This window comes from Pelophylax lessonae (assembly GCF_965119305.1).
Source record: "Pelophylax lessonae genome assembly, chromosome: 7".
Classification (NCBI taxonomy): domain Eukaryota; kingdom Metazoa; phylum Chordata; class Amphibia; order Anura; family Ranidae; genus Pelophylax; species Pelophylax lessonae.
In genome coordinates this window covers 207,114,443-207,139,499 of record NC_138774.1, presented here as the reverse complement: position 1 = coordinate 207,139,499, position 25,057 = coordinate 207,114,443, and the positions used below count along the sequence as shown (strand labels likewise).

The 25,057-nt window shown below is 43.9% G+C and overlaps 1 protein-coding gene across 3 annotated transcripts in view; it reads right to left on the bottom strand.

Moving 5' to 3' along the window:
• Positions 1-4,365: 4,365 nt before the first annotated feature.
• The window catches only part of GLIPR2 (GLI pathogenesis related 2), a 198,585-nt gene continuing 177,893 nt past the window's right edge, over positions 4,366-25,057 (bottom strand). For 2 of the 3 annotated variants that reach the window (XM_082263412.1, XM_082263411.1), the window contains exons 11-17: positions 18,833-19,087; positions 17,277-17,492; positions 9,045-9,122; positions 7,599-7,832; positions 6,927-7,145; positions 5,638-5,715; positions 4,366-5,003 (exon numbers count right to left, since the gene is read on the bottom strand). In XM_082263412.1, coding sequence (XP_082119538.1) covers positions 4,843-5,003; positions 5,638-5,715; positions 6,927-7,145; positions 7,599-7,832; positions 9,045-9,122; positions 17,277-17,492; positions 18,833-19,087 — 1,241 coding nt within the window. In that variant the 3' untranslated portion in view covers positions 4,366-4,842. The remainder of the gene's footprint in view (positions 5,004-5,637; positions 5,716-6,926; positions 7,146-7,598; positions 7,833-9,044; positions 9,123-17,276; positions 17,493-18,832; positions 19,088-25,057) is intronic. The other variant, XM_082263413.1, reaches the window with a different exon arrangement.

Genomic DNA, 25,057 nt, shown 5'->3' with positions numbered 1-25,057 from the left:
CTAAAGTTCGCTGATCGCCGCCATTACTAGTAAAAAAATAAATAAATAAAAATGACATAAATCTTTTCCCTAGTTTGTAGATGTGATAACTTGTGCGCAGACTAATCAATATACTCTTATTGGGAATTTTTTTAACAAAAATATGTAGCAGAATACATATTGGCCTAAAATTATGAGAAAAATGTGATTTTTAAGTTTTTTTTTATTGGGAATGTTATATAGCAGAAAGTAAAACAATATTGTTTTTTTTCAGAATTGTCGCTTTTTTTTTTGTTTATAGCGCAAAAAATAAAAATCAAAGAGGTTATCAAATACCACCAAAAGAAAGCTCTATTTGTGGAAAAAAAGGACATCAATTTTATTTGGGTACAGCGTCGCACAACCGCGCAATTGTCAGTTATCTTAACGCAGGGCCGAATCGCAAAAAAATGGCCTGGTAAATAAGGGGGAAACCTTCCGTCCAGAAGTGGCTAAAGGGATTGTTCACCTTTTGACATCTTCCAAACTTCTTTCCACAACCTTTACTGAATATACTGCTGAATGGTCATTCCTTCAGTTGTGCTCCTCCACACCTCCGTTGTAGCAGGCAAGGCAGTTTCTGTGCTTTGTACTTTGAGGGTTTGGAAGACATGTACACAGGTACCGTGACCTGGAGATATATCCCAGGGCAACAAGTGACAACACCTCTGCGTCGCGAAATCACAACATGTAAGAGCTTAGAAGGAAGCCAAAAAGGTGTGACAAAACTGAGTGTAGTCTACAATACCCCCCAACTCAAATCAAGAGGTACAGATTTTTTATGTAGCACCCTCCTAGTCAGGTGCTAGGTAAAAGCATTGGGTTGCGTTCCTGCTTATGAGGGAGCAGGATTTCTAGTTAGGCCTGTTACACGTGTCCAGGTCTTGGTCACTTGGTCTGAGGGAGTGTCCCCACTGTATCCAATAGGGGAGCCTGTTGGACAGTGGAAGAAACCCATTCAGTGACACACAGGCTTTTGCGGCAATCCCAGTGGGAGGGCACAACAGTAGTGCATCCTGGGATTGACCATAAAAGTCAAGGGCACATGTGACAGGGTGTCTTTGGGCAGGAAGCCAAGTCCCAGAAGGAGGGCACGGCTGTGTCTCCTTCTGCAACTGGGATAGGTGGTCACCGGCAGTCGGCCAGGTGAACCTGAAGGTATTGCTCAATGCAGAAGTCCAGTGGATGCTGACAAGAGGAGTTTGGGGGCAACGGTGACTCTGGAAAAACAGTGTCCGTGAGTATAGCGGGACTTGCCCAGGGGTCTGCCAGGAACCACTCCGGAAGCTAGGGTCAGCGGACAGGAGTCAGCACACCAGCATTGAGAGTAAAGGGGTGCCAGTTTCAGAACCTTGAAGAGAGTAACTAAAACAGGAGCTTTTCGAAACATCTTCACTTTAGTGGCAGGGTGAAGCAGCGGCCTTGCCGCACATACTACAGCTTGTTGTCCCAAAGATTGTGCATAGTTCATAGTTGGAGTATCCCACTCATCCTTCATCCTTTCTCCTATTCCAGTTCCAAATAAAATACACAAAAACCAACATCCCCTGGACTGTTTACTGACTGAGCCAAGGACTAAAGCCCCGTACACACGCAATGATTATCGGCCGACCGATCGTCCGTCTTTTGTCCAGAGTTGTGTTTTGTTGGTTGGAATGTGCCTAGACTGCACACAAATTTTCTCGCCCAACAAAAATCTACTTCAGAAGTGATGTCATGTGCTGGTTTGCTTTCTTTGTGTTCTTTCTTCACTGAGCATGCCCAGTCTTGCTCATTAGATTTTTCCCTGTCGAAATCTGTACTGACTGCATGAAAATCGGACGTGTTTTGACGGCAGTCAAACATTTTATAGCCTTTTCGGCCGAAAAGTCGGAGTTGGTTGTTGGAAGCATCATACTAACAAGCCGAAAATCGGCAGATCGGTCGTTGGACAAAAATTCCCTGCCAATTTTCGACACGTGTGTACGGGGCTTTAGTCTCCATTCACACTACTGCGACTTGTCAGCCTGACAAGTCGCGGTCCTTCCCAGTCCATGCAGTGCTACAGGGCCCGTTCTAATAGGTCGCTCCGACTCAGAAAAAGGGTCCTGTACTACTTCGGGGTGACCTCGGAGCGACTTGCATAGACATTCATTATATGAAGTCCGTGCAAGTCGTGCCGCTTCAGTGTGAATGCGGTCTTAAAGTGTTAGGAATTTGCCAGTTGTTGCTAAGGGTAACCCAGGGGAATCCGCTTCAAGCAGCTCCCAAGGGAGTAGTGCTACATTTAGGCCCCGTTCACATACAAGCGACGCTACTTCCCGGGGCGACCTCCGAGGTCGCGGTGCGAGCAGCGCGCCGCGACCTCGGAGCGGCTGGCACGGACTTCATAACATTGAAGTCTATGACGGTCCCTCCGGGTCACCCCAAAAGAAGCTCCGGACCCTTTTTCTAAGTCAGAGCGACTTGTGTCGCTCCTATTAGAACGGGTCCGCAGCTTCCCTATGGAAGGCGACCTACGGCGACCGGTGAGGCGACCAGGTCTCCTCACAGGTCGCCTTAGTGTGAACGGGGACTTATATTAACAAATTCTTAATCAAAGAGAAATTTAACCCAACAAAAGTCAAGGTTTAGTTTAAGAATTGGTCACATTTATGTCAATAAAAACAAACACAATCTTTAACACATTAAAAAAAATGCATTTGTAAATCAAAGATCCTTCTGTAACAGACTATAAGTGCAATTTAACCAATGTCAGGGATGTGTCCAATGGTGAAGTCAGTTAAAGGTTGACTATGGTTGGTCAGCATAAGTAAAAGAGTTCCTAATGACATTTGTGGATAAAACCTTCTGGCACTCATTTAACAAAATAAAACTAAATGTAACTAAAATAAAAGTAGTAGCAATATTTTCCAAGACAAAGATGACTTCCTGTCTAGTAACCCCACCAGAGAATCCTGCCAACCTGAAATGGCAGTTAACAGAGGCCAGTGGACTGCACAAAAACCTACATCAGTTTTCTTTTTGGATATGTTCTTATTTTTACTTGAATGTTATTAGGCAGCTCTTTCACATAGGGTCACTTGGATGGATTGGATTGGGTGGATTGGTAAAGTGCATAAAGCTATGGGTACCATTCAAGACTATATACGTTCATACGGATGTGAAATTTACGTTATGTTGACCAATCGCCTGCGTTGGCTGATCACCATGGCCTAATTGCACATGATTGGCTGTGTATTTGTTTTATGGGAGGCATAGAGAAAAGCATGGCTTATTAAACACAAAGGCACCTTAAAGGGTGAAGTACCTATAATGGCATTTTTTTATGTCCTGTATGTTACAGGGCTGCATGGAGATATAAGTGGGCTCAGGAAAGCTACCACACTACTATGTCCTCATCATCTTTGTAAAATACAAGTTAAAGGAAACCTGTACTGAGAGACACAGCTGCTGCCTTCTGGAAAATTCTACAGGCTTTCTGCAGCATAAATACTTTCTGAATGACTAAGAAGACCTGACTCTTTGGGCTCTTTCACACGGAGCGGACCGTATTGCGATCCGCTCCGGCACTTTTTTTTTTTTTCACGGATACGGATGACACTTGTGTCATGCGGTCTGTATGTCCGCATATCATCCCATCCGTTTGCGGATGATATACGGACATAATGTATGTCTATGGGATTGCGGATGTTAGTGGATGACACCGCTGACATCCGATTTTGCATCCGTTCCGTTTTCTAAACGGAACAAAAATAGGGTTCTGTTCCATTCCAAAAAACGGAACAGAATTGAAAGGACCCCACGGTCCTTTCCATGGTCATCCGCTGACATCCGCAATCCCATAGACATTCATTATGTCCATATATCACCCGCAAACGGATGGAGTGATTTACGGACATACGGAACGTCAGTGTGAAAGAGCCCTTATAACCATTCTGGGTCGGAGACTCAGAAAGCATTGAAGACAGGATTATCATGATAGTCAGGCAATTCGTATTTTGGGATAGAGATCCGAAATCTCAGTATCTCAGAGGGCTTTTTTTGCACAAAATTGAAGGTGACACTTCAGGATAATAATGATAGCAGGGAATTAAGATTAATTGGAGATAAACATTATATGCTATACATTTCTGAAAGATAAACTCTGGTCACAAGATCTCCAAGTTGCGGTGAGGGAAGCTTAATGATGTAGACTTCGTTCCATATACTAGATTCAGAGGCCTTCAGCTCATGAGTCAGGCCAAGCATCCTTCAGCTTCTTGTGAGCGTCTGTCCTATTGGTCCACACATCTGGTGGTCTGATATAAAGTTGCTTTGAAATGATGTACAATTAGGAGATATGGTGTACCATACCTACCAGGGGTACAAGAGGCTTTTTTCTTTCTGACTTTTTTTAGTGGCTCAGACCTAATCAGCTATGACACAGGAAGGAAAAGGTATGGGCCTACACAGCAACAGAACTGCAAATTAATGAACATGTACCGTGGACAGGTCATAAATAGTAGGGTCGTAGTTTTCCCAAATTTGTAAAAGGGTTATGTTATGTAGCCGTATTAGGAAAAAAAAGAAAAAAAGTAAAACATTAGCATCCTTCTTTAAGTGTAGTGGTGCTTAGAAAACTTCATTAAGACTGATATTTGTTACCATATAAAATCCCTGTCCCTGTATGGCATGGGTACCATATTATATTATCTCGTTCCAGAGAAGGTGAGAATTACATTCAGCTGAATCTCTGAATCCAGGAGAGGGCTCACTCTATCACAAGAGGAAGCCCGCACTCAGTTCGGATTCTGGAGGGTGTTTGGCATAATGAAATTAGATAAAGATTTCCTGGTCCTTTTATCACTTCTTCTTGGGCAAGACGTTGTCGTCAAAGTATCCTTTATTGGCGATGTTGCCGGCGGGGTCATAGAAGCCAACGGCAATGTACATCCCTTTGTTGTCTGTGCTCAGGCCAAAGCCTACTTGATTGGAACTCTTCCAGATCATCTGGGTGAAGTTACCTGGAGACAGAAGAGATCAGTAAGATGACGGAAACAGATAGCAATTTTTAGAGAGTTGTCATAGTAACCGATCAGGAGAGGATACAAGCAGATCAGGAGACGGTTGAAGTTGACGGATAAGAATCTCATTCAACCTAAATCAGGGTCTCCGAGTCATGGCCATGTCCGGCCGGCTACAAGACTTTAACTGGCGTTCAGCTACAGTCAGATTGCGGATTAAGGGCAGAAGAGGGTGCCTACGGTCTCTGCTTCAACCCACTCCAATCTATACCTGGATTCTGTAAGGGGGTACTCTGATGTAAGCAGAACTCTGATGGGGTCCCTGATTTAAAAGGGAATCTAATGGGGACCATGACAACAGGGGAGCTATAATAGGAACTTTGATGTAAGGGGGAACTCTGATGGAGACTGTCAGGGGGACACAAAAAAAGACCCTAATGTAAATGAGACTCTGATGGGGACCCTTTTGTAAAAGGGAATTTAATAAGAACCCTGACATCAGGGGGGACTATAATGAGGACCCTGATGTAAGGGGGAATGCTGTTGTAAAGGGGACTATGATGGGGATGCTGATGTAAAAGTGAATCTAATGGGGACCCTGATGTAAATTTTTTAAAGGCTTTTCATCACTTACCTGACCCACTCTGGAATCCAGGATTGCTGAAATTATACTTTGTGATCTCATTATACCAAGACTCGGCCACTTCCTTCCCTGAAATGGAGAAACACATCAAATTCATTGACCCTCTTACCTTAAAGTGGTATATAAAGTATAAAATATAATAATATATTATATTATATATATAATATATTATATAAAATATAATAATAAAGTCATATTTTTTCATTAAAATAAAAAAGATGTTATACTTACCTGCTCTGTGCAACAGTATTGCATTGAATGGCCCCTTACCTCCTCTTCTGGAATCCCCCACCGGCACTCTCCGCCCCTTCTTCTTCTGAGTGCCCACCTAGCAAACTGTGTGGGCACCCATGTGGGTGTGCTCCTGAGCCGGGCTGTGTGCGTCCACAGGCGCACACAAGGTGGCTCTGCTCCGCCCCCTGTTCCCTCCTCACAGGATTTGTCTGACAGCAGAAGGAGCCAATGGCTTCTGCTGCTCAGTGTGTCCTGTGAAAGCAGGGAGAGCCGAGTTGCAGACGGACGGTGTTGGAGTGAGAGATGATCCAGGTAAGTGTTAAGGGACGAGGAGCAGGGAAACTAGTATTGGACCATATTATATTAATGCATAGAAGGCATTGAGGTAAAAAGGGTTAAGACTTAATAACTACTTTAACCACTTGCGAAGCGCCCACTGTAGATATACTGCTACAGGGTGGCCGCTCTGCCCCAGATCACGTCCCTATGGGATCCGCAAGCCAGGGTAGGGAGCGTGCCCACGCCACCCTCCGATGGGCTGCGATTGGCTGCAGCACCAACTAATCAGCGGGTGCCGGCCGCTGATTGGTTGCCAGCACCTGGCGATTGGCTCCGGACATTACCAAAGAGAGCCCTGTGTAGTTAAACACAAGGCTCTCTTCAGACAGCAGCAATGTGCTGTTTTTTCTTCCTGCAAAGGATTGGTCTTTTTTCGTCTAGATGGCAAAAAAATTAAAAACCCAGTGGTGATCAAATACCACCAAAAGAAAGCTCTATTTATGGGAAAAAGATATACATTTCATATGGGTACAGGGTTGTATGACCGCACAATTACCAGTTAAAGTAGTGCAGTGCTAAATAGCAAAAAAATGGCCTGGTCATGAAGAGGGGGAAAATCTTTGCGAGCTCATGTACAGATCTGATTTAATATGCCCAAGTGACATTAATGAAACAACTATACCATAGCTCTATACAATGACTATACACACCTGTACTGACACACTCAAGGGGCAGATAGAATCACCAGCTGGACTTTGAACACCTACCTGTTGGCAGACTAGTGTCTGTGCCCCAGCGATACCAGAGATTCTCTCCATGTTCTGAGTCACTGTTCTTAAGAGCACGCATCCCAACCAAATTGTCAGCCCACTTCTGTGCTTCCTGCATCAAGGACGTGCTGACCTGCAGGGCTCCTGAGCCATGCAGGCGGCGGTACTTGTTGTGCTCATTCAGTAGGTCTTTCCGGAATGTTTTTAGATCTTTTTCTGGAAAAATCATAGTTTGTAATTTTTTAATACACAGTAATATATAAAAATTGCAATATCAGCCAGTTTTGTGATCCAGGCATCCCTTCCAGACAGTACAGCCAAGTCCTTCAATCACTGCAGACTACACTGCATTTAATCGATACAGCCTGTTGTAGGACCTGCCTCAGCTTGTGACTAGACGGTAAGAGAGCAGAAGTATACTGATAAGGATCATGGTCACAGATAAAGCAAGAGTTTAGCTTCTTCCTCACCCAGTATAGTGCTGCAGGGAATTACGGAAGGCTAATATCAAGAAATGTTACATTACTTATGCTTGTTCTATACAAAATTGAATGAAATTATTTTTCTAACGTACAGGTACCTAGAATAAATGTTTTTAAATATCTAAAATTCAGCTTTAAAAAAATATAATGTCAGGAGTTTGGGTACCACTAGTGCTCTGATCCCTACCTGGAATTGGAACAATGCCGTTGACAGCTGAGTCCTTCACAAAGCCGTCTTCATCATCATCATCGTCCGTCACCTTTGATCCCCGCGGTAGAACATTGCGGGCATAAAAGCCAGGGTTGGTGATGTTGCCACATGGGTTGTACTGGGCCACCACGATGAACATTCCCTTCCCACTGGAGGCTACACCAACGCCAACCTCCTTGGAAGTCTTCCATACCATCTGCGTGAAATGCCCTGCAACAAAGATGAGAAAAAGGTGTCATTTACTAACAATTTACCAAATATAAGATGGGAGTCCGGGATTTTTGGCCTGCTTAATAACACAGATAAGACTTCTGGCTCATGCGCTACTTCTGGCTGGAGGACGTACAGCATCATATTGCACATTTCTCCCCACATTACTGTTCTTGGCCTGCCCCTTTTAAATGCATTGCACTTCAGTTCTTTCAATCATGGAGGCTCAGCACCACGTGTGGGCATTCCCTAGGCATTTTTATATTTGCATTGCTTCTCCTGGGAGCCAGACCACTGCTTATGGGCTCGAGAGGAGTACTGCATTGGGGTAGTGTGATGTTTTCAGGAAGCTATGTACAGCACTTGCCTGTCTCTCCTGGCAGCCATGACCAGCCTGCATTGCACAGGGAAGCACAGAGACCCAGTGAAGATGATAAAGGTATGTAATAAAAATGGAAAACTTTTATTCAAACATTATATTAGCATGTTGATAAAAAAAAGGGGGGGGGGGGGCAGGGAAAGTAAAATAGAGGCAGATTAAACTTTAGCTTTAACATGCACATACATGGCAGGAATGAAGTGGAGACATGGATAAGAGTGACTCTGATTGCTTAACTTAAAGTATATCTCTAGGCAATTTGTTGTACTTAATAGATTAGGGTTAGGCCCTCTGTCAAGTTTTTATTGGTGTCTGAATCTCCATTGAGAGAGACACCCTCTATTTGTACTGGTTCCCATTGTCACCAAGAAAGAAAGTGTCAGCAATCCAAAAGGTGAAATCTTCCCATGGAGACATCTGCTCTGGGAACAATCCTTCTCTACCCTATCTGGAACAGAAAAAAAAGTTTTGACTCTAGATACACTTTAACTTTGTACTGTCAGCAGCGAAGTACAAATTATTGTACCACAAAATAGACTGTGCACACTGCAATTGTATTGTGCTTCTGCCTTTACCTACTGTACTAATAAATTGCAATAATACCTTTGTCCACAAGATGGGGACATAGCTTCATTTACGAAAACAAGTTGCTGCAGAAACCAAAGCTTTTCTATTGATCACATGCCATTACATTTTAATTTATGCATTTTACTGTGAGGTGAGGCCATGGTATTGACTACATGCCCACATTTTATATATCACTGTGAAAGCTAAAGACAATAATTAGACTCAATATTTACATTTGCCTTTGCTAATCTGGTTCTACAACTTACCGCTATCTGGCTGATGTCCTGGTTTGGAGAAGTTGTAGTTCTTCTCTTCTTTGTACCAGCTATCAGCCACTTCTTGTCCTGTTAAGAAACAATAAAAAGGTTTGTTATATAAAATATGACCTGCTTTTGCCAATACCTTCCAACTTTCTGAGATGGAAGAGAGGCAACCCTTGTAGCGCCACAAGTAACCTCACAACACCAACAAGAGTCCCTCTTAGCAAAAGAGGGATACTCCAAAATACAACACATAAATTCACCCATATTTGCTGCATAAAGCCAGATATTTATTGTTATAAGTCAGGGTTTCTCTACCAGGCTGCTGTTTGGGTTCCCTGGAGTGCCGCAAGCAGGAACCCACTTTGCCCTGGATCAGCATCATGAGTTGCCAAGGTGCAGCCAGGCCAACCACCCAGGACCATAACAACCAATAAAACTCTACAGCCAGGATGCACGGCTTCATTTTATGCTATAGTGATGGCAACAAATGACTGATCTAGAGCAGGCGGCATGCAGGGCTGCCCCCAGTATTCAGAAGACAGAAGTCTGCCTACTCCAGACCTCCTCTATCGCCCACCCTCTGATGCGCTGCTGGAGCAAAAAGGAAGGGCTCTGATGTGAAGAGACTGTATGATAGGAGGGGCTCACATCTCTGATGTGATAGAGAGGCTCTAAAGTGTGAGTGTAGGACTCATGTATAGAGGGGATCTGATGTATATGGGGTGAATCTGATGTTATGAGGGGGGGCTCTGATGTAGTGATCGACTGATTATCGGCGAGGGCCGATATGCACTTTCGCCTATATATCAGAATCGGCCCCTGAGGTTACCGATATTGCGGGAAAGTATTTGTACCGGAGTGATGCCTGCAGCTAGAGGCATCACCCCGGTACCGGCGTCTATAGACGACAGTCAGCTGTCTTGTAATGACAACCAATGCAGTTGAGAAGCCACTCGGCTGTCATTACAAGGAGCGGGAGGGGACGTCCGCGGCTCGCCCAGGTCTCCCGTCCCACCGGGAGACCCGGGCAACCAGCCTGCATGGCCGCCAAAGACCCGATCAGAGCCCAATACGGCTTTGATCGGGTCTCAATGCAAAAACCCGGAAGTGATGTCATGAGTGACATCACTTCCGGGTACTCGGCGCCAGATTACCACTTGCCGACTGCCTAACGCCGATCTACATCGGCAGTCAGCCCCTCACAGGCAAAGTGACGTAGGGCTACGTCACTAGCTTGTGAGGGTCTAGGGAGCGAGCGCGCGCCCCCGTAGGCACGCTCCCGCGTGGTCACGGACCCCCCCCCGCGCGTGTGACTGGCGGACCCGATGTCCGCCAGTCACTCGGCGATCGTCGGGGGAGAGGGAGAAAGTCAGGCGGCTTGTGTGAACAAGCCACCTGTCATTCTCCTCGGTGTAAAAACACTGATCACACGGATCTACTATGTAGATCCGTTGATCAGTGTCCTTACAGCTCAAGCCACAGCCAATCACAGGAGAAAGCACGCCCCTAGGGACACACACAGCCCCTCCCTCCCAAATAAAGTTAACCCCTTCACTACCAGTGTATTTTTACAGTAACAGTGCATATGTATAGCACTGATTACTGTAGAAATGTCACTGGTAACCCCAAAAGTGTCAAAAATGTCAGTCAAGGGTCCGATCTGTCCGCCCCAATGTCGCAGTACCGCAAAAAAAAATCGCAGATCGCCGCCATTACGCGTTAAAAAAAAAAACAACAAAAATGACAAAAATCTTTCCCTTTGTTAGTAAACGCGATAACTTTTGCGCAAACCAATCAAAATATGCTTTTTGCGATTTTTTTTACCAAACATAGGTAGCATAAAACAAATTGGCGAAAATGTTAAAAAATTTTGATTTTTACATTTTTTTGGGGGGGAATTTCATATAAAAAAATGTGAAAAATATTGCTATTTTTGCAAAATTGACGCTCTTTTTTTGTTTATAGCGCGTGATCAAAAAATCGCACAGGTGATCAAATACCACCAAAAGAAAGCTCTGTTTGTGGGAAAAAAAGGACGTCAAATTCGTTATGGTACAGCGTCGCACGACCGCGCAATTGTCCGTTAAATTCACGCAGTGCCGAATCGCAAAATACCCCCTGGTCGGAATGGGGGTAAAATCTTCCGGGGCTTAAGTGGTTAAAAAAAATGACAGCATTCAAAACAGCCAAACTTGGCGTTTTGAATGCTTTTAAGTGTAGAATGAGGAGGGGTTTGGGGTCCCCCAGATCCCTCCACAAGAGTACCTGTCCTGTCAAGTGATTAAAAAAAAAAATGTTTAAATGTACAAAAATATCAACCAATATTGGCCGATACGAATATGCATTGGCCAAAATATTGGTATCGGTAGCGAAAAAACAAAATCAGTCGATCACTACTCTGATGTATAGGATGGCCTCTGATGTATAAGGATAACTGATGTAATGGGGATGTACAGGGAAGACTCTGATGTGATGGGGGACCCTCTGACATGACGAGGGATCTCAGATGTGATCTCTGATGTAAAAGGGGGGCCCTAATGTGAATTTAATTCCATCAGAGTGGTTGTGTGCATTGTCCCAGACTCAGGTTTCCCATTGATAACTATTATTTTTTAAATCTTGCAAACTTTTAAAGGTTGCCACAACTAAAAAATGGTTGAGAAATGCTTGGATAGGTAGAGACATAGGTTGGCTCTTGTTATTGTTTGTTATAGCTTCTTATATTTGAGCTGTCCCTGACACTTATTCCTAATCCTCCAGCTGGGATTCGCAATAATGTAACAGAGAAAAAAATTCTAATAGCTCAGACCCTTATTTTTTTAAAGTCCTATAACAGACCAAGCTGTCCAGCAAAAATGACAATGAGAGGGTTGAGACAAATAATTTAACACTGACAGGTGTGCTTACAGCAGTCAAAAATATGTATTAATGTGAAACCTTTATCTCAAAAGGGAAAAAAAAACTGTTGCTGTAACTACTCTTTCTCAGTCTTAACTGGAGTTGAGCTTTTATTTGTTAGTCAATTCCATCTTAATCTGCTAGTTCATTCAACACTACCCTCTTCACAGACTGACAATGCTGATGCCCAGGGGTGTCTCTGTTGCTCCTCCATCGAATGAGGAGACACCCCAAGACGAGACGTGTGTTACTGGCAAGATCACCACGTGAAAAAAAAGGATAAAAAAAATAAAACTAATGCAGCCACCCCATTGGTAAACTTACTCATATATAACATATTTGTTTTTGGGGTGTAATCCCAATTTAAGGTTTATGGATTAAACAGGCAGAGCAGGAAAAGAAGGAGTGTGGAAATGAATGTAATTAGGCTGCTGTGTGGTGCTGTGTGGGCCATGGAGGCCTAGAAATTGATTACAGTGGCAAGGAGGGTAGGATATACCAAGAGGTAGTGCAGCAGGTCAGTCATCTGTAGATAGGACAAGCTGGACTAGCATTGCTCCCCACCCTTTTTTTATCAGTTCTGTGACTCATTTAAAAACACGAGAAAAGAAAATGGGAGCAAAAGTGAATTTTCTTGGGCAAGACGGGAAACATAGAAACATAGAATGTGTCGGCAGATAAGAACCATTTGGCCCATCTAGTCTGCCCAATATATCTGAATCCTATGAATAGTCCCTGGCCCTATCTTATATGAAGGATAGCCTTATGCCTATCCCATGCATGCTTAAACTCCTTCACTGTATTTGCAGCTACCACTTCTGCAGGAAGGTTATTCCATGCATCCACTACTCTCTCAGTAAAGTAATACTTCCTCATATTACTTTTAAACCTTTGCCCCTCTAATTTAAAACTGTGTCCTCTTGTGGTAGTTTTTCTTCTTTTAAATATGCTCTCCTCCTTTACCGAGTTGATTCCCTTTATGTATTTAAAAGTTTCTATCATATCCCCTCTGTCTCTTCTTTCTTCCAAGCTATACATGTTAAGGTCCTTTAACCTTTCCTGGTAAGTTTTTTCCTGCAATCCATGGACTAGTTTAGTAGCTCTTCTCTGAACCCTCTCTAGAGTATCTATATCCTTCTGGAGATATGGCCTCCGAAGCTCTCGGTGGCCTCCTTGGCTGCTCCTGGGGACCCCCCACTGGACTTTTGGAGTGGTCTCAAACTCCGCCACTTTCTACGTAAGAGCAGCCGCATCCCAGGTATTTATAGACCGCTTACAGAATTAGAATGGATATGCCACGAACCGCTTCAGCGCTGCCTATCTATTCTGTATGCATCTCTGATGGCTCCGCCTTTCCCTCCGTTGCTGTCGAAGTGGGAGTCTGATCTCTCTATTAAATTTACTGATGCCCAGAAGGAGAAAATGCTTTACTTCGCTCATAAATCCTCCATGGCTACAAAAATACAGGAAACCAACTACAAGATTCTCACGAGGTGGTACAGGGTACCCCTTCACCGTTTCTTCCCATCAGTCCCAGACACTGCGCCACGGGTCATGGCACCATTTTTCATGTATTTTGGGACTGTCCTAAAATCAAGCCTTTCTGGACTGCTGTCACTGACACCATCCGTCAGCTAACCAATGTAGACCTCTCTGACGACCCTGCGGCTTGCTTGCTCCACCTCTCCTTGAGGCCCATTAAAAAATATAAGGTGTCTCTCACCATTTACCTGCTAAATGCGGCTAAAGCCTGTATCCCGCTCTGTTGGAGGTCCTCTGCTGTACCCTCGAAGTCCCTATGGTTTTCTAGGGTCAATGACCTGAGAGATATGGAAGACCCTACAGCCACGCTCTATGACAGTGATGGCGAACCTTGGCACCCCAGATGTTTTAGAACTACATTTCCCATGATGCTCAACTACACTGCAGAGTGCATGATCATCATGGGAAATATAGTTCCAAAACATGTGGGGTGCCAAGGTTTGCCATCACTGCTCTATGATATGAAGGAGTCTCTTTTTTTGACAAGTGGACACCCTGGCAGCATTTTGCTCTGAACGATGCTTATCTGCAGGAATTCCCTCAGCCTGTATGAGGCTTGGGGGTCGTGGCTCGGGGGGCCCCGCACCAAGCCTTCACCTCTTTCCCACTCCGCTGATTCTTTCTCTCTCCTCGCTTCTCCCCTTCCCTCTCTTTAAATCTTCACCTTGCTTTAATCTACTATCTCAGGTATCTTCCCATAGTTTTACCCCCTGCCCTCTGGTAAATGATGTTGCCGGATTTCCTTATCGAAAATATATTGCACAATAAGGTCGTTATCTGCAGACTCGTTTATTTTTCCTCACATTTAAGGTCTCCGAGAACAGCTGCTGTGTTGCTGTGCTTTGCTTTTCCTCATTGCTCTACATCGAGGTGCTGCGACACTAGTATCTGTATGGTTGTGTTTCGTGCCTCATGTTACCCCGTTTGCTTTTTCTTTACCTTGTTATGTGACCTTTTATTAACTAAAGAATTATAAAAAGAAGCAAAAGTGAAGTTGCTAGCTAATTGTGTAGCATCTGTCCCAATTACATGCCTATCAGACATGTGCGTGTAGCTTTTTTTTTTTTATTGCTGCAAAAATAATTCTGATTGGTGGGCTTTTCACAAAGGTAAGGAGACTGGGGTTAGTGTAAAATAAAAAAAAATTAAAAAAAGGGAATTTTAGTTATAAATAAAGTCATGGCTCTTTTAGAAATCCATTTGCATGATCAAAAGAAATATAATTTAAGTCTTCATGCACATAGCAGTACAGCGCGCACAGCCTGTGTAATGCCTCTCTTGGGATGTGCTGCTATCGCGTACAGCCACTCATTCAGTTGAAAAGGAAGAGGTGGCTGCATGCTTGATCACTGGGGTTTTTGCATAAAGCAACCACATGCATACATCCACCTATTCCTATTCATCTCAATGGGTGGCGGTACATGGTGGAAGCAGGTGCCAGGGGCTCTGCACGCTGTACGACTGCTTGCATGAAGCCTATGGAGGCAGATGATCTTTTGGTAAAAAACAAAACAGGGTCCTCAAAAAAGTATGGCAGTGCAATATTGGCCATGTGCTATGTGCTACTATGGAGGAACTCAGAAAGGAGTGGTGGAGGCCATGGTCAGGGGAGGACTAGGCCAGGGGGGCAATTGCCCCCTGGGCCGCTCTGATCCCCCGTAAAAAGGCTGCATTGCTTCTTCCACAGACATACCTAAAGGATTCCTGGTGAAGAGAAGTAAAAGTCCCCACCGCTGACCTACTGAGTGTGGGTTGAAGACAAGGACCAAGTGCAGGCATCCCTCCCCCCAGCATGGATGGTGTAAACTGTGTCTAAGCAATGGCTGGTTCCATGCCCCACTGGAGACTCTTCTACCCTGGCCAGCTCCCCCCAATCTCCCCCTGCTGGCCGGGTCAGAAACCCGGATTCAGACAGTAAGTAGAGAATATCTGGAGCAGGGCTTCAGCTTGGAATTGGGGGTCAGGAGGAGGATTGGGAGAGTGAGAGGGGGGCGAGGGAGAGTGGGAGGGGGGCCGAGTCGCTGCACCATGGGCCTCTGGTTTGTACTTGCCCCCTGGGCCGAAAGTTGCCAAGTCAAATAATTGTGACTTGATTTGTGAGCACATAAAGCGGAGGTAAACCCAATCACAGACATATATATAATCCTCAACAATTTAAAAATAACTTTGTAAAATATTTTACAATATACAGCTTTCATATCAATAATAGCTGGTTATCCTACCATGAAATTATTGTGCAGCCACTAACTTTTATAGGGTGACAACCCTCTGTACTTGTCTCTCAAATTCTCTCCCACATTGTCACCCAGTTTTTCACTGGAGACCACAACATGAGTACAGATTTCTCATTGCCCCAGACATGGTCCTTGGTTGTCACATCTGGAAGCTTGCCCAGAGCAATGGCATGCAGATGCTGGTGTACTGCATGTACAGTAGATAGGAAGCGGTGGCAAAGAAGCTGCAGAAGATTAACAGCATCAGGAATCAATAAGGGATCAAAAAAGATGAAAACAAGACTTTTCTATATTTAAAAAAGTGTAAATTGTTTATGTTATAAGTGATTTAGCAAACTGTGTCCCCCAGTTGGGTTTACACCTCTTTCAAATATCTTCTCAATTAAGAAAGATATGAAAACTCTACATGGTCATACTTCATTGTTATAAAAACTATTTTTTGTACAGTGTCCCTTTAAAGCAGGGGTGGGGAACCTACGGTTCGGGGGCCGTATGCGGCTCCCAAAGTCATCTGGTCCGGCCCCCCATGCAGCTGAGTCTGTGTCTCTCAGCTGATCTGTCAGAATGGAGCCAATGCTTCCTGTATAGTTTTTGCTCTGTTATGACAGTCTGAGTGAGTCACAGGCGGAGTGATATTAAATGCACTCCATCTGTGACCAATACAGGAAACATCACCTCTTCCTCCAGCGTGGCGCTGCTACACTTCTCCTAGCCAGCATTTCCCGCCAGCAGCACACACAGCAGTACCAGCCAGAGCCAGCAGTACCAGCCAAAACCAGCAGTACCAGCCAGAGACAGCAGTACTCACAGCAGTACCAGCCATAACCAGCAGTACCCACAGCAGAGCCAGCAGTACCAGCCAGAGTCAGCAGTACCTACAACAGTACCAGCCAGCAGTACCTACAGCACAGTACCAGCCAGCAGTACCCACAGCAATACCAGCCAGCAGTACATGCCAGCAGTATCAGCCTGAGCTAGCAGTACCCACATCAGTACCCGCCTGAGCCAGCAGTACCCACAGCACAGTACCCGCCATCAGTACCAGCCTGAGCCAGCAGTACCCACAGCAGTACCAGCCAGCAGTACCTACAGTACAGTACCAGCCTGAGTCGGCAGTACTCACAGCAGTATCAGCCTGAGCCAGCAGTACCATCCAGCAGTACTTACAGCACAGTACAAGCCAGCAGTATCCACAGCAGTACCAGCCAGCTATACCCACCAGCAGTTCTTTTCAAAACTTACCACCACAAAAAAAGTTGACTGCGCTCCAGACTGACCGACGCAAACCTGGAAAACCTGTTGCGAGTAGCAACATCATCAATACCAGCTAACATCACACACCTCACCAAAGAGAGGCAGTTGCAGCCATCACATTAGGGGTGAGTTAATTAAATGTTTGACCAAATATAACAGGCTAATTTTTAAGGTAATAATTTACCCCGAAAAGGTTTTATAAATACCCAAATGGCCCTTGGCAGAAAAAAGGTTCCCCACCCCTGCTTTAAAGCATGGAAATGTTATATTTATCAATGATTGTTTTCCAGTCGTTTTTATCACTTACCTGCCACTGTGATGGATGGGCTTCCCGTTTTAGCCCAGATGTTCTCCCCAAAAGAAGTGTCACTGTGCTTCAGGGTTTTCAGCGTCAGAAGATGCTCCGCCCACTTCTGGGCCTCCTGACTAATTCTGGAATTCAGCTGCAAAGGTTTCGCTCCATGCATGGCCCGGTAATTGTTATTTGCCTTCAAGAACTCCTGTGCAAATGTTCTTGTTTCTACTAAATAAAGGGGAAAAAACTGCTTACCAGCCTGACAGCAGAACATTTCTAAGTGCGATAACTGCTGATACAGCAGCTGGAAAATGTAGGATGGTCAGAAATAGCCAGATCCCCTCGCCCAATATACAACACTTTTAATGCCATTCTAGGGGTACTGAGTGCCCCCAAACACCTATAGCGCTTCTTAATTGTAAATTAAGTGATAGGTGTACAATAAATGCCAACATCTCTTACAGTAAGTACAATATACAAAATTCCAAAATGAGGAGGGGGGGGGGGTGGGATGGACACACTCAGTCATATTATATAGTCTCCTCAATAAGTGATCCACCCTGTGATGGGCACTTTTGGGCCATTTTCTCTCCCCTGCGACCACCCAAGAAACCATGTGGGCTTCCTTAATAAGACTATTTTAATTGTTTGTTTTTGGCTGATAGGTACCGAGGTTCACCATAATCTAGCTCAACCCCAACCCTTGATGAAGAGTTTTTTCCAAACGCATTGGGTCAGTATCACAGTGATAAATACTATACAGTATGTGAATATAAATGTGATTATTTCATTGTGATGTGGGAATGTGGGGAATAGGCAATGGGTGAATATTACAACAATACAGTATGTCAGCCATGATGTTTTATTCTCTTTCTTTAATGATGATTTTGGTATTGTGGTCAACAAAAAGTCCCATATTTTGGAATTTTGTATATTGTACTTCTACTATATTTTATCTCACAAGGTTTTCCCAGCTCGCTGCGTGATCTTGCTATAGTCTCCTATGTGCCATTATTCTTAGGGGGACTTTTACCAGTCTAGAGCTACCCAAATACTGGCCACACAGGTAACAATCCTTTGACATAGCTGGGTCAAGTAATGTACGATATCTTTCTAAAACATTCTCAGTGATCAGATTGGTTTAACTGACAAACAATCATTTTTACTCAACAAGGTATAGCTGGTGTTTGGAAATTTTAATAGCATCCAACCAAGTCAGTCCTTCCTTTGTTGTTTCAGACTGTCGTCTTCAAGGAAAGATTGTCTGGAATGATCAAATCTTATCATCAGTTGTTTATTCCTATATGTGTGTGGCCACCATAAAACACTGCCCATCAACAATATCTGTTGATTGAACTTTCCTTGCAACATTTAAGTAACATAGAGGTTAAAGAACAACTCTGGTTAACACATAATATTAGAGAACCGGTAATATAGGGTATACTGGAACTGTGCTAAATAAAGATTACCCTAAAAGTTACATCAACCCCATGATTTGTTGTCGGAATCCCACATAACCGATATCTCTTAGCAGATTTGGCCTAATATTCTGGAATTTTTTTAGTTACCAGTAGATGATGATCCCGAGTCGCCTCCACGTCCAGAAGGATAAAAGGTGGCTCCTGCCCCCCGATCGCTGGGTCCTCCTGTGCTCTCAGTTACTGGAGTGCCCTTGGGCAGCACGTTTTTCTGGAAGTAGCCAGGGTTGGTGATGTTGCCTGCAGGACTGTACTGGGCTACCGCGATCACCATTCCTTTACCATCTACAGCCTTGGCAATGCCAACTTCTCTGGAGTCTTTCCAGACCACTTGGGTAAAATGACCTAGAGACAAGATACAGAATCATGGGAAGAAGCTAGAAAACCTAGGTCATGGTGCATCAATATGTGTGAGAGGGAAGGACTATCTCAGTCACCCTATGTGGCCCAGGTAACCTAATGTAGTACATCAGAGTGAAAGGAAGGATTTTATTGGCTGCTACTGACACAACAGATTGGTTTAAATTGCTCTAGAACTGTACTGCAAGAAGGGTAAATCCTTCTACTGCCCAATCACATGTCAAGACATTGGTCACATGTTCTCCACCAGAGAATCTTGGAGGCCTCATATTTCGAGGAAACATACATACTGTGTTTCCCTGAAAATAAGGCCGGATCTTATATTAATTTTGGCTACAAAAAATGCATTTGGGCCTTATTTTCAGGGGACGTCTTATTTGTCCACTATCTTCTCTCCCCATCTCCCTCCCTGTCAGCTCAGGAGTCAGCATCTCTGAAATCCCCAAAATAACCCCTAGTTAAAATCCTTGTAAAATCATTTACTCTGCTCTGTAAATGGATTATATAATGTCCAGTGTGTGTCTTTATGTAACATTATAGAAAATACCTTATTTACAACACAGCTGGGCACTCATATGACCCGCTAGAGCTCTTCTTCCCCGCTCCAAGCACTGCCGAGGGAGATGCTAAGATCCATACTGACGTCAGGCCTGCCCTGAGCACTGGGCCGGGAGGAGAGGAGGAGAGCTCCAGCAGGTCACATGAGCGCCCAGTGGCACTGTAAATAGGGTATTTTTTTACAATAATGTTACATAAAGATACACACTGGACATTAAATAGTCCTTTTCTTGCAAAAGATATATCTTTGACTATGTGTTTATACTCTTGCGTTTGCTCGATTACGTTACTTTGTGATTTTGTTAAACTTTACTGATTCTGTAACTTTATATGTTTTGTAACCTTATAGGTTTTATACAAAAAAACTTTATCGTGAAAAAAAAAAAAATCCTTTTACAGCGTGGATTGCATGATTTTACAAGGACTTTTACTAGGGCTTATTTTTAGGGTAGGGCTTATATTGCAGCCATCCTAAAAACTGAGATCGGTCTTATTTTTGGGGTAGGGCTTATATTGCAGCCATCCTAGAAAACTGAGGTAGGTCTTATTTTCGAGGAAACACGGTATTTCAGATGTTAGTCTATTAAATTCTGCCATGCTGGCAAAGACTGTGAGACTAATGTTTAGCATTAATTTTATCTTTATGAAAAATATATGCTTTGGGGCTCTTTTTTATGTTAAGTAAAAGTTAAAATAAAAGTATGATAATCTGTCTGCTTTGAGGTTGAACAATGGGGGATTTACAAAATGCTCCTGTTTCTTTCATCTTTTCTGTATTTTCTTTTCCAATACAACTTTTCACATTCCACCACCATTAATAATGCATCACAAACAGCTGTTATTTATTTCATAAGCAATTCATTAAATTCAATCCCCCCTTAAAGTTTGAATGTTTGAGTCTAATCTAAAGCCGTATAGAAAGAAAAACTCTCTGATGCCAGGGGATCACAGTGAGGTTGTTGGGGGACTGCCCCGCAACTTTTCATCGGCCTCATTTTTGCTTTACTTATTATTATCACTATTAAACCTTTAACCACTTGCCGACCGCTCACTGAGCTAGTACTGCGACAAAGTGGCTCGTTATCGTCCAGCGACGTAGATCTACGTCGCTGGACTCCTCCCCTTCTCTGTGGCGCGCGCGCGTCGCCGGAGGCTCGCTCCCGCTGTATTCAGACACAGCGGGAGTCGGGCCAGGGGAGGAGAGGCGGTGATCACCGCCCCGCTCTTCCCTGATCGTCGGGGATCGAGTGAGGAAATCCGCCCGCTTGTGTAAAGAAAGCGGGCGGATCTCCTATGTGACAGGCAGGGACAGATTACAGGATTCAGCATAACTGAACCTGCGATCTGTGTCTGTGTCACACAATCCCCTCCCCCCACACACGTCAGTAAGCACCAGGCATACATTTAACCCCTTGATCACCAATAAAGTTAACCCCTTCCCTGCCAGTGTCATTATTACAGTAACAGTGCATATTTATAGCACTGATTACTGTAGTAATGTCACTGGTACCCCCAAAAGTGTCAAAAATGTCAGTTAGGGGTCCGATCTGTCCGCCGCAATGTCGCAGTCCCACAAAAAAAAAAAAAAAATCGCAGATCGCCGCCATTACTAGTTAAAAAAAAAAAAACAATAAAAATGACATAAATCTTTCCCGTAGTTAGTAGCTGCGATAACTTTTGCGCAAAGCAATCAAAATATGCTTATTGCAATTTTTTTTTACCAAAAATATGTAGCAGAAACCAAATTGGCCTAAAATGTTAAAAAATTTAGATTTTTACATTTTTTTTGGGGGGGGGGGGATTTCATATAAAAAAAATGTGAAAAATATTGTTATTTTTTTCAAAATTGTACATTTCTTTTCACACGTGTAAATATGGAATTTTATGTAGCTTACTCCTAGTTAAGTTCCTAGTATTATTAAGGCAAATTTAGCTGTTGGTTCCTCTGTATCCAGTGGGGTAAAGTTTTATTGCTTTTGGCTGTTCTGTGTTCTGTTGGTTGCAGGCTCAACTGCTTTCCCCTGCTTTCTAGTGGGTTCCATAATTTAGTGGGTTGGAAGAGGCAGACCCTGGACTTGCATATTCATATATTCTCAGCCAATTCTCGGGGAAAAGAATGACCAATAGGGGGCTGAGGTGTGTATAAATGAGTTGGGGCTTAGAACAACAGAGTCCATTCCCAGGAGGAGAAGACTGAAGTTCGCAGGAGTTCATTGAGGCCCCACCTCAAGGAGAGCGAAGGAAAACTCTATTAATTGCTGAGAACAGTTTGGAGGAAGTCCACTGAGGATCTGGCCTGGAGGCTCACAGTACAGAGTCTAGCTGGCACTGGAGGAAAGCATCCAAGTGCACAGAGTCAGTCAGTAGAGAGGTCCGAGAGAGAGAGTGACTGCTAGTGACTGCTGTTGTTTAACCCTTGGAGAGACGGTTCCATAGTTGCTGGCTTAGGACTGTTTCTATAAATGGATGGATTGAGCTGACAACACTGTAGTCCATATGACAATTGATTAGTGACTGGTTACAAAGGAGTGACAATAAAACAAAAAACGAACGCGTTTCGGCGAGAACCTTAGGCTGGCCATACACTATACAATTTTCTTGTTCAACTTTCCTTTAGATTTACCAAAACCATGTAATATAGGGTCAAACCTAAACACTTTCAATTTGTATGCGGTCGGCAGGCCCTTGCACTACATAGTTTAAGGCAGGCCTCGACAAAACCCGGGCGCCAGGTCGCATTTGCGACTAGAATTAGCGACCTGGCGCCTGGGGGGCCCTGCAGAAGGTGTCCTGTCATTTTTGCACGGACTTCCGCGCACGGAGTGCACGGACTTCCGGGCCGTCCGAAAATTGAGGCCCCGGCTTTTCGGCCTACTTGAGATGAGAAGCTTCCAATGGGGAACTGGCGCCCTCTTGTGATGGCCGGGAGTAATGACTGTTGTAATTACTGTTTCCACTGTTTGTTCACAATGCATTACCATCTCCCTGTCCAGTTAGTTACCTTTGACAGGGAGTGTGGTTATTTATTATTAATTTAATTTATTTTTTAAATGTAAAATCTAAATAATATTTTTTTCTTTTTTTTTTTTTAATTAAAAAAAAAATATATTTTTTTCCAATTATTATTATTAAAAAAAAAAATATATATATATATATATATATATATATATATATATATACATACATACATAATCTTTTTTTTTTTTTTCCTCATCGCCATGCCACAGCCGAAGGCCCCTTTCACATGGGCTGTCTGATCAGGTCCGCCTGTCAGTTTTTCAGGCAGACTTGATCGGACCCTTCATTCTCCTCTATGGAGCAGTAATCTGCCGCCATCTGATCCTGTCCGCCAAAAGCAGACGGATGGTGGTTCTATTTTCTATCCATCCCGTGGATCGGATCAGATGGCATCGGATGGAAAGAGACAGACAGTCTGTTTTCATCCAATTGCGCTATAGAGGAGAGTGGGGTTCTAGTCGTATTTATGTGTAAATTTAGTATCCGTTTTATTAAATAAAGCTTGGTTGTAAGTTTAAAAAAAAAAAAAACTGGCTCCTAACTTTTTTAGCTGGCTCCTAGATTTCAGGAAAATTTGTCAAGCCCTGGTTTAAGGTAAATCTAAAGGAAATTGAATAAGAAAATTGTATAGTGTATGGCCAGCCTTAGTCATAGCATCATTAAAACAGAAATGGCAAAACTGCCTCTATAACTGGAGTTCCCTGCGCTGTGTGTACACCTGTACTTAGTTCTAAGGGGGGTTCACCCTGAAGAGTTTGGTGACAGCCAGAGTTTCCTCTGTCACGTTTTGCACTTAATAATAGCAATAATAATAAACTTTAATTTATATACCTTTAAAGTTAGCTTTTCAAAGCACTTAATGTGGGGTATCCCAAGGCTCACCCAACAACCCAACCAAGCTTACCCAGCATTAGGCTTCATTTACAGTAGGGCTGAACGATAGTCGATGTGATATCGACTATCGTTCTGCGGGCGTGGGCGATATTCACATCGCCGAAGACACGATGTTTAGGCATTAGGCAGGGAGGCAGAGAGAAGTTGGGACTCGGGGGGAGGAGGAGGACTCACAGTGATTGCAGCCGACAGATCCGTCCCACACGTTCAGCGGTGAGCAGCGCGCCGTGAGCAGCGGCACAGCTAACCAATCACGTGTGCCTGCACACCTGATTGGTTCACTGTGCCGCTACTCACGGCGTGATTGGTTTGCTGTGCCGATGAAGAAAACTAGCTGCAGGGTGGCAGACTGAATGTGTGGGCTGCACGGATGTCGAGTGAGTCACTGTCAGGCTGTGTTCTTCTACCGGCTCCTACCACCACTGTGAGTCCTGAGAGTGAGACTGTGAATAATCCACAATTCCACACTGACTGTCACTGAGAGTACATACAATACCATTATTAACCCTGGCCTGCCCTGTATCTGCAATTACAATCAGAAGGCTGTGCTGCTGCCTGCATGCCCTGCTGCAATACTTCATGATTTCCATCCATTCCCAGCCTCCTTCCCTACAGTAACATTAACCCTGGCTGTCCCAGACTCCCAGTGCAGTATATATATACAATCAGAAGAAGGCTGCTGCAAAACTCATCCCATCCCTACAGTAACATTAACCCTGGCTGTCCCAGGTGTCCCTTGTACAATCAGAAGGCTGCACTACTTCCCTACCCTACAGTAACATTAACCCTGTAATGTATATGGTACAAGGCTGCACTGAATCGACTGGATTGACGGGTCTCTCAATATCGCAATATATATAGTTGAAAAAAAAATATCGCAATGTACTTTTTTTCCAATATCATGCAGCCCTAATTTAGAGTACAGCTCCTAAACTTGAGTTTAGGAGCTTTTGATGTTTTTTTGACAAAGCTCCTAAACTCAACTTCATAAAAGCCTACAGTATGTGTCAATGTACACATAGGCTTTTAGGATTGTTTAGGAGCTGCTGCGGTTAGAGGAGGCTCAACCTCCCTCAAACTCCCTCTCCTGAACGCGGACGAATTGCGTTCAGGATAGGACAGTTTAACCGCCGCAAAAAAGTAGCAAAATTGCGGTAAAATCGTAGTGCTTTTGCCCCGTTTTGCATTTTCCCATGGCTGCCAGTCATAATAGGCTATATGTACATGAAGCCAAAAACATAGAGAAAGAAATTTGCTGCCTGGTTAATGAGTTATGAGACTGTGGAGCTTCTGTGTGCCTGGCTGCCATGTACCCAATAGAGAAACTGTAAGACCAGTCTGGGTCCAATTACACAAGAATATTACATTTTAACAACTTGCAACCATTAGTGGTCATGCTTCAACCATGAGAATAAGCTTTCTGGGCCTCAGCTGTAAAAGAGCTAGGAATATCAGAATACAAACCTAGCTGAATGACCCACAGGA